Source organism: Mus caroli, unplaced genomic scaffold (genome assembly GCF_978045245.1).
Source record: "Mus caroli unplaced genomic scaffold, Mus_caroli_1 scaffold_16, whole genome shotgun sequence".
Lineage (NCBI taxonomy): Eukaryota > Metazoa > Chordata > Mammalia > Rodentia > Muridae > Mus > Mus caroli.
In genome coordinates this window covers 30,146,026-30,158,613 of record NW_028227271.1, presented here as the reverse complement: position 1 = coordinate 30,158,613, position 12,588 = coordinate 30,146,026, and the positions used below count along the sequence as shown (strand labels likewise).

Below are 12,588 nucleotides of genomic sequence, written 5' to 3'. Positions count from 1 at the left end.
GTTTGTTTGATTCCATTTCTGCAGGAAAACAGATGTAGCAGGAGATCAAGTGAAATAAGCCAGGTGGAGGAAGATAGATGCCACTTGTCTCATCTTATACCTGGAGTCTAGATTAAACAATACGTTAAAAATATGAAAATAGACAGGAGACTGCTTGCGAGAGGAAGACGATTGATTAGAGGTAGTTGCGGAAGAAGGAAGAACAAGGGTGTGATAAAAGCAGCTTGCACAGCGCACGTGTTTCTGTGTGTTGTAGCAAAACCCCTTGTTGTGTACAATGAGTCTTTCCTAATAAAACCAGAACTGTTTGCTCCCAAAAGCTCTAGAAGCAGCACCACAATGCTTGGTGGGAGATTGGGAATGCTGTGAACTTTTAGCCCAGAGAGATGGGATAGGAGGGAAGCAAGAAGCGAGAAGCTTGGAGAGGGAGTTCTGTGTACCAGCACTGACACACAGCAGAGGGACGCTGTCATCAGCACAGGATGCTCAGCAGTTTTCTGGAATCAGATGGATACTGCTGGCAGACTGAGAATACATGGCCATGACCACAGCTCTGTGATTAGACTCAGGGTAAAAGTCTGGAGCATGCAAGGCAAAGCCATGCTGGGCTCTTGGATGAAAAACAGGACATATGAAGGACCTGGGCTCACTTGTAGAAGGCTGTAGCTTGGAGAGTGGTACATCTTGGTGACAGTCACTGTTCTCTGAAAACCATTTGTGCTGTGTGTATAAAGTAGTTCAACACAGGGCTCCACGGGGTCAGTGGATCTGGAGAAAACCACCTGTCTTGGGCCCCTGGAGGCCATTATGACCTACAGAAGGGTGGTGGTGGGGCTACTGATATTTCTGGTTTGGTGGGCTGGGGCAGCCGAGTCCCAAGCTTGAATGTCTCCATCAAGCAGGTACCCAAGAGGCAGGAGCTCAAGGGTTGGGGTCTGAGGAGTGGGTGCGACAGGCAACGGTTCTTCCAGATGCTGGTATATCGGCATCGGGGAAGGGATAGGTAGGAAGAGACATCCTGAGAGGGAGTGGGGCTGCAGCCAGCTGGTTGGCTTTTGTATATGGGTCTAGCAGGGGTCTGCTGAAGAGGCCATTTCAAGGACAAGAACATACAGAAAACACATGGATGGGAAAGCTCAGAAACCCCGTTTGGACCCCAGGCAACTGACTAAAGGGCTTTTGGAAGCCCTTGCTACATGGTTTGGATCCCAGGCAACTGACTAAAGGGCTTTTGGAAGCCCTTGGGGAACCAGCCTGTGTGCTATGAGTGGGCGGCATACCGTGGACTTGGTCATGTGCTCCAGGGCCAGCTGCATGAAGCATTTTTGCCAGGTCTCCTCCAAGACATCAAGGACTCCAATGACTGCCACCAAGACCTGGAACAGCTGGAATGTGTGTCGGCAGGAGATCTGTGGAGGACAGAGGCTAGACTGAGACCATGGTGTCTGACAGTGACGGGGGATGCCAAGGAGAACACTATGGAGAGGATAGGAAAGGAGGCCGGAGGCAGGGAGCACACATGGACATATCCATTTGACAATTCTTAGGAGACACCTGCCATGTGCTAACCTTGAGCCTGGCCTACAGACTCAAGAGGAGGACAAGCTTGTTGGTCCTCAGGGAACTGCTGTGGATTTAAACACTCCAACCTTCAAAGTGAGGTCATCTCTTCATCAACACGTGGGCAGCTTTTCCCCATCCATGCACTAATGCATTTATGCATTCAAGTATTCATAAATGACTGCTTCCATCTCCATGTGTACTCAGTACCCACACTTCCCTCCTCCCCTCCCTAGATCAACCCACCTCTTCATCAGTCGCTATAGCTATCTACCCACCAATCTATCCACCCAACCCTATCTCCATTGTATCCACTATATCCACCCATCCACCCATCAATCCATCATCCATCCGTTTGCCCACTTCCCACATGCCTACCAGTTTCTACCATTTACTAGTTCTGTGACCTTAGGCAAATCCTCCTCTTCCCCAAGCCATAGTTCCTCATCTGTGAGAGTCATAACCTCTACCTCATGAGTATGCTCTGAGCATGGCAAAGGTAACTGGGTACATTTCCCTTCCTCCCTACTTAGCCTAGTGGCATGCAAGGAGATTGAGATTTTGCTAGAACAATGCAACTTTCTCATGTAGGATTCAGGGTTTGAGTGCCACGTAGGGTCCAGGGCCTCCCTATGCTTCCACGCCTGCCCCGGGGGCCTAAGCAACACCACCTCTGGGTTGTCTTTGAGGTAGTCGTGGATGGTTTCCATCACCAGGTTGGGGAAGCTCCGAGCCATCTTCTTTATCTTCTTGGTGATGTACTTGATTTGGAGAAGGTCTGAGGTGCCTATGTCTCGGAGCATCTTGAAGCAGATGGCTAAAGATGACAAGGAGGATGTGAGGATGATGGGCCTTTGGGAGGTCACGCTGTGGCAGGGGGTTGGATGGGTAAAGAGGGGCGAGCATATAGTGAAAGCCAAGAGCCAGACACATTGGGAAGTCGTCTGATAGCTTGCTTTTTACGTGGTCCTTTATGGGGTTTAAGATGGGACAGAGCAGGAATACATTCTCATCTGTGCATTCTCCTTCTCTCGTTCATATTATTATTATCATTCTAATATTCATTCGCCCATTTATCTACCCACCCACCCCATCAATCCATCCTAATGCCTATATATTCAGTGATCTAGCTCTTCATCTCATGTCTGCTCATTTCATATTTATTTAACCACCCATTTACTCAGGTAACTCCAAAGTCCACCCACTCCTCCACCTAGCTAACTACTAGTTATTAATACATATTTTGATCCATTTAGCAATATATCTACTCAGATATAAATCCATATCATAAATCCATTAAAAATCATGTCTTTACCCTTCCATACACAAATTCTTTTTTTCTTTTCCAACTGTCTATCTAGGTGTCACCTGATCCCCTTTGGCACTGGAATGAAGAGGAAAGCGTTCCAGAAAGAGAGGTTCATGTCTAAGCTGATGCTCTGAGGTGTAAATGGTGTGGTTGGGGAGGAGGTGTGGCTAGGAGGGGATGTGGCTAGGAGGGGGTGTGGCTAGGAGGGGGTGTGTCTAAGAGGAGTTGTGTCTAGGAGGAGGTGTGGCTGGGAGGGGTTGTGGTTAGGAGGAGGTGTGGCTGGGAGGAGGAGAGGGCATTTATAAAAAATGTACGTTGTTGGTGCTTCAGGAGGCAAGAACAAGCCAGGGGGCTCACAGACAGCTGGGCACGTCTGCAGCCTTTGCGATACACAAAGTCCTAGAGAGGAGCTCCTACTCCTCATCCTCCCGACGACTTCCGGTGGAGGGACTGGGAGGGACCTGTTGTCCAGGCTACCCTCACCTGAGTTGTAGGCCTCCTCCAAAACGAACTGGTGTTCCAGGGAAGCCTGGCTGCTCTTGGATCTGCACAGCAGGATGGTGGCAGCGTGGGACTCTTTGTCCCGGGAGGCACAGTCGTGAGGTTCCTCGGTGCATGTCGAGGATTCCTTCTTGGAAGGGGAAACGTGGAAGAAGATTCTGAAATGGAGCAAGTTCTGAGTGTCAACATCACATGCACTTATGTGTGGTTAACTGCAGTGCATATGGGCATGGTTCACTTTGGATCAGGCTCCGCAGTGTCTTTCCATGTGTCTGTCCTTCTGTTTAGCAGTCTGGCGAGCCTGAAGTTGTGTGTGTGTGTGTGTGTGTGTGTGTGTGTGTACCTTGAGGCTCGACGACACTGTTGAATAAGCCAAAGCTTCTTGGACTGGGTCTGACCCCACACAGGGGTCATGTAACTGCATGTTGGAGCCTCAAAAGATTTGATAACTGTCAAATATTTCTGAACGGCCAACACCAAAAACAAATTCAAAATCAAACATACCGTGATTTGGGGATATTTCTGAAAGTGTTTGCCTGTGTTGCGTTGTGTGACTTCGCCCCAGCCTAGGTCCTGAACACACCACCCATGCATCCTGCACTGCACACCATATCATGGAAAAGGAACTTTCAATAGTCCCCTACTAGCATTACTCAGCATGTAAGCATCAAATTAGTGTAACTTTGGATTGTATTGTTAGACAAACAAGCGCGTCTGTCGCATTAGTAACTAATTTGCTTTCATCTTTAATAAATGGTAAGGCCCTACACACCAAATAATCGATTAAGAGAAAATGCTTTGTGGTTTTATGATCAGTCCGTGTTTGACTTGCAGGCCTGTTGTCTACACCTGTCTTTGGGGATGTTTGGCTTGTATACCTATTGTATACTTCTGTATCCCTGGGGTCTTGTAAAAGTTTCTTATGAATGGAGAAGTTTAAGGTCTGGAGAAGGTGGCTTGGCCCAACAGGGAGACAGACAGACACACTAGAAGTTCAGAAGGGCTCAGAGTGGCTCACCTCTCTCTCTCTCTCTCTCTCTCTCTCTCTCTCTCTCTCTCTCTCTCTCTCTCTCTCTCTCTCTCTCTCATATTGACTTGGATAGCCAGGGTTTTTGGAGCAGCATATGTAATATCCTGCCTACCCAGATATCCCTTGAGGGGTCTCCATGTATGTGGCAGATCTGCAGGAGCAGTAGTGGCAAGAGCACAGATAATGCAGGGCTTTATGCTTTGTAAAAGGGTGCAAAGTATCTCCCTAGACTGGCAGTTACCATAAAGGGCCTAAAGAAAAGGCCCTCTGGCTTTGGATGCTGCCCAAGTCTAGTTCCTCCCTGCCTCCATATTTGCTTCTGTTCCCTGCTTCACGACTGCCATCTGCTAGTTCATATGTAATTCTCAGTTCCCCACATTTCCTATGGGGAAGGCCTGTTCTAGGCTAGGCGAGGAGGCTAACCATGCCTGCAGACTGAACAAGACCATGAGGCATATTATAAAGCAGCCATCACGAGTGTTTTTAAAATACAGCCATCATGGTTATACCAGAAGGTAGCAGTCTCTAATGCTTTATTTATTCATTGTTTCACATGTGACTCTTGTCACACCATATTTCTGATCCCTGCCACCTGTGCATCCAAGATGGAGCCACCAGAGCCAGAGTTCCTTCTTGCCTTATGAAATCAGAAGTTGGCAGAAGATGTAGAAGATCGTGGTCACCAGTAGACACCATCGGTACGGGACAATGATCCTCGAGAAATGGAAGTCTACAGGGTGAGCTTCAGGTTGTGAGGCTGGGTGCTGAGACACACCTAGTTCCCAGTGGCTAGCAGGAAAGCCTGTGAGCTGTATTTGTGAGCTGCTGACCTGGAGGCGGAAATGTGGGGGGACCTCAGTGGTCAGTGTTTGAGGGTAGGAGGCCCAGGAGGAAATCTGAAGGTCTCCAGAGCTCCCTCCAACCCCATCTTCATCTGACCTTGGTGCATGAAGGGGTAGGAGCAGAGGAAGCTTCGGAACTGATGCAGGGCTAGAAAAGCATTCTTTCCCCATCTGTACAATGAAGTCTTTAAGGAGTCACATCAATTACAGGGAAAAATCTACCCAAGCAAGGATGCTCTTGCTCTCCCTGTCAAAGCTCTAAAAAAGCAAGGTTCAATGAGACCAGCTGTTTTAACAGACAGAGCTGAAGAATCTTTATGTGTGCAGGAACAGCAGCATACTGAGCAAGGCCTAGTTCATGGTTACTGGCAGTCACTTGAAATTTACCAGAAAGGTAACATAGCAAGAAACAGTCCACAAAGGGAAGAAAATTAATGGACCATAGTCAATATGGAAGGCTAAGCATGAGGTACACCCAACATTAGGGAGACTGAGGTGGGAGGACATCAAGATTGGTCTACATAGCAAGTTCTGGGTTAGCCGGGGCTACAGTGTGCAGTCTTTTTTTTTTTTTTTTTGATTTATTTATTTATTATATGTAAGTACACTGTAGCTGTCTTCAGACACTCCAGAAGAGGGCGGCAGATCTCGTTACGGATGGTTGTGAGCCACCATGTGGTTGCTGGGATTTGAACTCTGGACCTTCGGAAGAGCAGTTGGGTGCTCTTACCCACTGAGCCATCTCACCAGCCCCTACAGTGTGCAGTCTTGTCACACACAAACAGATGCATACCAATATAGGAGTCACAAAATCAGTAGACAAGGTCACTGAAACAGTTATATTCAACATGGTAGAACATAAGGATGCTAAGGAGAGAAGGAGAAGCAATAAAAAGGATGAGAATCATGCTTCAGATGAAGACTCCAGCGGGTGACTCCCAACAGCAGACTAGACAAGATGGAGCAGAGTTTTTAATCAGTGGGGCCAACTTAGGATCTCTTACTACTTTCCAGTAAAGTAGTAAGATAAAGACTACCGATGCACTCATCTAGGACTTTGCTGCGAGCAAAGAGACACAAAGAACACATCAAATGACATTCAGAAAAATGCCACCTGAATCCAAAGGCAAGAAAAACCAAACCAAACCAAAAAACCCATGAAGGGCAACAAAGATCTATGAAAGGAAACCAGGGCAGCAGTGCCCCTATTAGAATCATGCAAAATAGAAGAGCAGGAACAGGGCTGAGGGGTGGTGGTGGTGGTGGTGGAACCTCAGCTATCGAGAAGACTCTACTCAAGAAAGTATCTTTGAAATCTTCAGGTGAGATATGGCACTTTCCATACACGTGTCCATGCGGCCCTACCCCCATGAACTCATCCTTAGAGACCCAGACCACAGACAGTGTTAGAGGAGCTCCCCTCCCCCAGGCTGGAGGCTGACAGATCCATGTATGGAAGCAGCAGAATAAAGAACACTGGAGAGGCTTAAATATGTAGCCGAGGAGAAAAGGTCTCTGCTCGTTTAAAATATTTGCTGTGAAATAATGCATTGTGGGCTCGTAACACATGTAGAATTAAAATATATAACATCAGTGTAGATCAGGGAGAGTCGAAATGATGTGTTGACAGCTCTGGCAGGGTGACAACGGTAAGTGATGTGACATAACTCAGAGGCTGTACCTTGTACTATAAATACCTAAGCGATGACAAAGAAGGACATCAACCCAAAGTCAGAACTGCAAAAAGACAATGAAGGACACAGGTCAAGAACAGCAAGTTACAGCAAGGGTCACATGGAATGCAAGTGATTCAAACACTGCCATCTAGCAGCAAAGACTGCCAAAATGTAGGAAGGAATATCAGGTTTGTGTGTCCTGCATGGACTGTATTCATGCTTCGAGGGACAGAATTCAGCTGTAATCCATACAAGGCTGAGGCAGGGGAATTATGAGTTCGTGGTGAGCCTGCTCTACATAGTGAGAGCTGGTCTTAAAAACAAAAACAACAAAACAGGTGCTGGAGTGACAGCTCAGACGTTAAGAGCACTTGTTCATGCAGAAGAGGCAGGTTGGATTCCTGGGATTGACATGTTGGCTCACAACTCCAGTTTCAGGGGTATCTGACACCCTCATCTGAACTCTGTGGGGACCAGGCATGCATGCCGTGCACAGACAAAACACTCATACACATAAATTAAATCTCCAGAGACTAGGATTCTACCTGTAAAAATAAAACAGAAGATATTAAATTTAAGGAAAGAAAACAGCAAGAACTAGAGGGTTGGCAACGTGCCCGAGCAGTGAGGACATTTTAATTAGGCCGGATGACCTAAAATCCATTCCCAAGACTCACAGGGTGGAAGAAGAGAACTAACCATAATAAGTAATCAGAAACAAACAAAGAAATAGTGGAGGATATGGAAGGAGTTAGGGGAGGGGAAATATTATCAAAATATGCTGTTTGAGCAAAATTTCCAAAATAAAAAATGAATCCCTTCCAAAACAGAGAAAACCAACAAAGCCTGATACTGTTTCTTTGAAAAGCCAAGTTCATTGATAAATACCTTGTGGGTTTACTGGAGGAGAAAAAAAAAGCAAAAAGGAGAAGATACAAATGATTAATTTAAAATAGAGCGGTGCCTAACTATGCATCTTATAGGTGTTTGTAGAGCGATAAAGGAATAGAATGTATAACTTTACTCAAGCTAGAATGACAACGTAAACATATTGGACAGACACTTAAGGCCATAAAATGCTAACATTCATTCTAGAGACATATAACAAAACTCATATATGATAAAAATTATTTTATATTGAAATGTCCTACAGTGAGCACCTCAGGCCTACCAGCCTCTTACTTTTCACAGAGTGTTTGGGGGAGAAATCATATTGATGTTTATCTAGAAAACAGAAGGAATAACACAGTCCGACTCATCCTGTGAGATACTCAAGCCTGATCTTTGAATCTCTTCTTCCTGACAGGGTCTCACTGTACAGGCCTGGGACCTGGACCACACAAGACCCACCTGCCTCTGCTTCCTTGAGTGTTGGGATTAAAGTTGTGCGTCGCCACACCTGGCCATCAGTGAACTTGCAAAAAGGGAAAGCGCAGCCTCATACACTTCCTCTAAGGACAGAAGCTTTGTTTAAAAACATAGGGAACACCTCGCCTCTCATCTCCAGGTGTGGCTCCTCTTGAGAATTCAAGGCAATCAATGTAACTTCCCATATCAACAGACTAAAGTCTCAGTCAACAAGAGGCAGAGAACAGGTTTGAAAAATAATGCAACAACAAAATCACAAGAGTCGTCCTCTCAAATGGATCTCAAGAACATAAATCCACCCCCAGCTCCTATCACATTTAACCATGAAAGACACACTCTTCCTTCCCAATTAAGAATGAAGCAAGGGCATCTTCATGACAGTCATTAAACAACGTACTGTGCGGATGGTATTCCCCCACAGTGTGCAGGGTCGATTAACAAGATAATTTCTCAACAAAGACATTCCTTCAGAGGCTGGAACTACAGGCAGGCTGCCATGACCATCCAGCATACCCATGGGTTTCTGAAGATCCAAATTGCTAGACAAGTGCACCAACCATTGAGCAACTTCCCCAGACCAGGGCAAATGAGTTTTGACAAATATGCAGAAGCAATTTCCAATAGGAAAGGCAGGCCGGATTTGCCAGCATATTGCAATGAAACACTCAGACACACGCTCACAAAGCAGCCCCTATCTATATTTTAAACACATGCCTAAAATAACCCCCAAAACAGCATGGAGTTAAAAGAAAGGTTGAATTCTTGAAAGTTCTAGAAGGAAACAGGAAAAACTGCTTTCATGACTTTGAGTGACAAAAGACTTCTTAGATGTGGCAAAAGCATTATGCAACCACCAAAGAAAAATATAGATACTTGATTTAATCGAAGCGGAGTGGGTGAAGGGTATCCAGAAGGCAAGGTGGAGCAGCAGAGCCTGGAAGCAATTCTTGCAGATCACACAGGTAACAGAGGGTGGGTCCCAGATCGATGGAGAACTCTGAGCCAAACCCACACACAGACAATTGAACAAATCACAGGCAAAACAGTGGATGGGGCAGCCACCTGTGGAGAGCAGCAGAAGGCAGAGCAGCGGATGGATGGAGCCACATTGTCCCTCTGAAGGACAGAAAAAAAACCCCACCCCCAAACCAAAGCCTGGCAGGGGAAGTTCCTTGCATCCCTAAAATAATACCAGGAAAACTGAATACGTTAAAAGCCATGGATGTGCGGAAGCAGGAAGTCTGGGGTAGGGATGTTACAATCTAACACTTGGGGTAAAGAGTTGGGTGAAGTTGAACGCACAGTGGGCACGGGACTTAGGCACCCCAGCTGTGTGTGTTTACTCGTTTGTTAGAGTCACATACAACTCCCTGCACAAACATTTAATAGTGCCTGACTTATAACAGCTAAACTCACAAAGCATGCAAATGTGCTCTGTAAAAAAGCAGCAGTGCACCCCCAGAAATCCGGTAAAGCAGACCAATAACGATGCAAGACATCAGAAACACAGTATGGCACGTGAAAAGAAGCCAGACCCCAAGGCTATACTCCGTGTTAATTTTCTGATATGATAGAAAAGGTAACATTGGTTGGTGGCTCCTGGGCTGAGTGTGGCTGGGAGCTCGTTCACTACCAGGCTGTGCAGGGAAACTGGAGCCTGAGCTGTTTTTTATTTGTGGTCTAGGACATCACTCAAACGGGTGCATTCTAGCCTATGTAAGTCTGTACAGGAAATGGGGCAAAACAGACAAAACCCAGAGAGCAGATCCCACCCTGTCAGATCTCATTTCATACTGCTTCCTGCTCATTCCACCCTAGCCCATTGAGCTCCCCCCCCCCCGCTGTTTCTAAACCACCAGGGAAGTTACAACCTCAGGACATTTGCACCAGCTGCTCCCTTCTATCTGGAGGTCACCCCACTCCCTATCACTGCTCTTCTGGAACCTAGTTTTTTTTTTTAATTTAAATGACTTAATATGTATATATATGTACATATGTCTGCAGAGGCCAGAAAAAGGCATCAGATTCCCTGGAACTGGAATTACAGAAGATGTGAGGCCCCTTATGTGGTTGCTTGAGAACCAGACTTTGCAAGAGCAGTGCACACTCATAAATGCTGAACCATCTCTCTCACTCCTTGCAGTGCACTTCTTTCAAGTCTTACTTAGGTGTCATCTTGACAAACTTGTCTGAAACTTCAGCCTGACCCTCACCCTACATAATTTTCTACCACTTCTCAACGTGTAAGGTATAACTGGCAGTATCCTACCAATTCTCATCTCCAAGGAAACCCCAGCCCCTCTGAATCTTTAGATGGAGCCCTGGAACAGCCTTCAGAATATTAACCCGGCTAGCACGCACGCTGTCTGAGAGCACTCCAGCAGACACCTCCGGCTTGTGTGCTTCCCGCTTCCCCCTCTGGATATAGCAGGATGCCCTTGGGTAGGGAGATCATTTCCCTGGTTCTGGGGACAAACTTGGGCAGAAACTGTTCTAAAGTTGTGTAGAGAGTGGGCAGCAGGCACCTGGTCAGAGGGAGGCCTTGGCTGTGGAGCAGGCTGCTGCCCTGCTATGGACAGACTTCCCTCCTTGCTCCAGGGCCCAGGTGAAAGCTTCCCCACACCATGTATCCTTGGGGGTTGAACCTTCCAAACGATTGGGGTTAAGGTGGGTCCTGAGGATGGGGCCCAAGCACAGGGTCAGTGCCTCCATAGGAGGATGATTCATGTGAATGCTCAGCTGGAGGGTGGCTGTCAGTGAGCCAGGAGCTGGCTCTCCTCAGAAGTCATCACATTTGGAAATTCTGCTCAGAAACTGTATGGTGGGACAAGGATGGTGGAGCATCCCAGTCCTTGGTGCTCTGTCCCTGTACAGAGTGGACTGTGTTCCCATAAAGCTGGCATCTGGGAGCTGGGCCCTGTGCACAGAGCAAAGGTTGTCACAACTATTCCTCTCAATTTTCCCTCACGGGGATCACATTGCAATGAGGTGGGGCACAGGGGAAGTGACTACACAAGAGAGCTCTGGACATTGTAGGCAGAAGTAGCAAGATATGGGGGACCATGTGGCAGAGGAAGAAGTCAACTTAAAACAGCAGACCTGGAAGGCTAGGCTGAGGCTGTGGCCTGTGGGCAAAGCTATCCTGTGGGTACCTCGTTTGTGTGCATATGTACTTATGTGTGTATACATGTGTATATATATGTGTGTGTGTGTGTACACCCATGTGTGTATGCATATACACGTGTACTTGTGTGTATGTACGTACATGCATGTGTATGTATATATACGTGTGTGTGTATATATATATATATATATATACATACATACATACATGGATGTACATATATGTGTATGTGTGTGGGTATGCCTGTACACATGTGTGTAGGTCTGTGTGTGTGTGATGAGTGAACAGCAGTATCTCTTCTTCTTGGGGTCAAGTCTGTAGAAACACAAGCTATTGTGTCCTTCCTTCCCATTCTGCCCTGAAGAAGCTGACACAGAAGTAGGCAGCAGCCCATCCCTGTCTGTCCAGCTGTCCATTTGCCGGCTCACGCCGTGTTGTAACCTTTGCCCATCTTTATCTCTGGTCCTCATGAGCAGTTTCTGTCCCCTCCTCTCTTGGTAAGGTTTCCCTCCTCCTATTACACTGAGGGCAGCAACAGCCCAGGACCCACCCTAAGTCCCCCTTAGCCTGCTTTTGGAGATGATACCCCTAGGCCCTACGCCAGCATGGCCACCCCAGGATGCACCCTTCAAGATGGTGTGTTGCTGCCCTGGAAGGTGAAGAAGCCAGGTGCCTGCGGGCTGGGTGGCCTCTGGCTCCCCCATGTCTTCCAGGACTGAACTGACCTGGAGTTGTGGGACATGGCTGATGAGGGCTTATCAATTGAGCTGCGGCTGTGTGACCTGTCAGAATGCTGCCCATTCATGTTGAGATCCAGAGCAGGCCACCCACAGGTCCCAGTTGCAGCTCTATCCTTACCAACAGGCTAGCGCTGTCCTGGCTGGCCCTGACCTCACCCTGAGGTCATAATGGCTCCAGTGTCCACAGCACCCTTCTAGAGACAGTGCTGTGGTGCCAGCACTGTCTGAGGATGGTAGGCTGGGGATATGTGCTTGGGTCTACAAATGCATTGAGGATGTGTGTCCCCAGTCAGGCTGCTTCATGTCTATCTCTTGGTTCCTCACACCTCTGGCATTCTCTGTGAATGAGTGGACCATCTGTAATAGGAGTCCAGGACCCTGTGGTGACAGGAGGGCCTAGGCTGGGGCTGTGACTGCTCTTGAGGGCTCCAGTTGAAC

At 47.2% G+C, this 12,588-nt stretch overlaps 1 protein-coding gene across 2 annotated transcripts in view; it reads right to left on the bottom strand.

The window, feature by feature from the left end:
* The window catches only part of LOC110311066 (maestro heat-like repeat family member 5), a 70,297-nt gene extending 58,017 nt beyond the window's left edge, over positions 1-12,280 (bottom strand). Inside the window, exons 1-4 of one of the 2 annotated variants that reach the window (XM_021184292.3) lie at positions 12,136-12,280; positions 3,353-3,528; positions 2,232-2,377; positions 1,281-1,409 (exon numbers count right to left, since the gene is read on the bottom strand). In XM_021184292.3, the coding sequence (XP_021039951.1) occupies positions 1,281-1,409; positions 2,232-2,377; positions 3,353-3,528; positions 12,136-12,215 (531 nt within the window). In that variant the 5' untranslated portion in view covers positions 12,216-12,280. The remainder of the gene's footprint in view (positions 1-1,280; positions 1,410-2,231; positions 2,378-3,352; positions 3,529-12,135) is intronic. The other variant, XM_021184293.3, reaches the window with a different exon arrangement.
* Between the last annotated feature and the right edge of the window lie 308 nt (positions 12,281-12,588).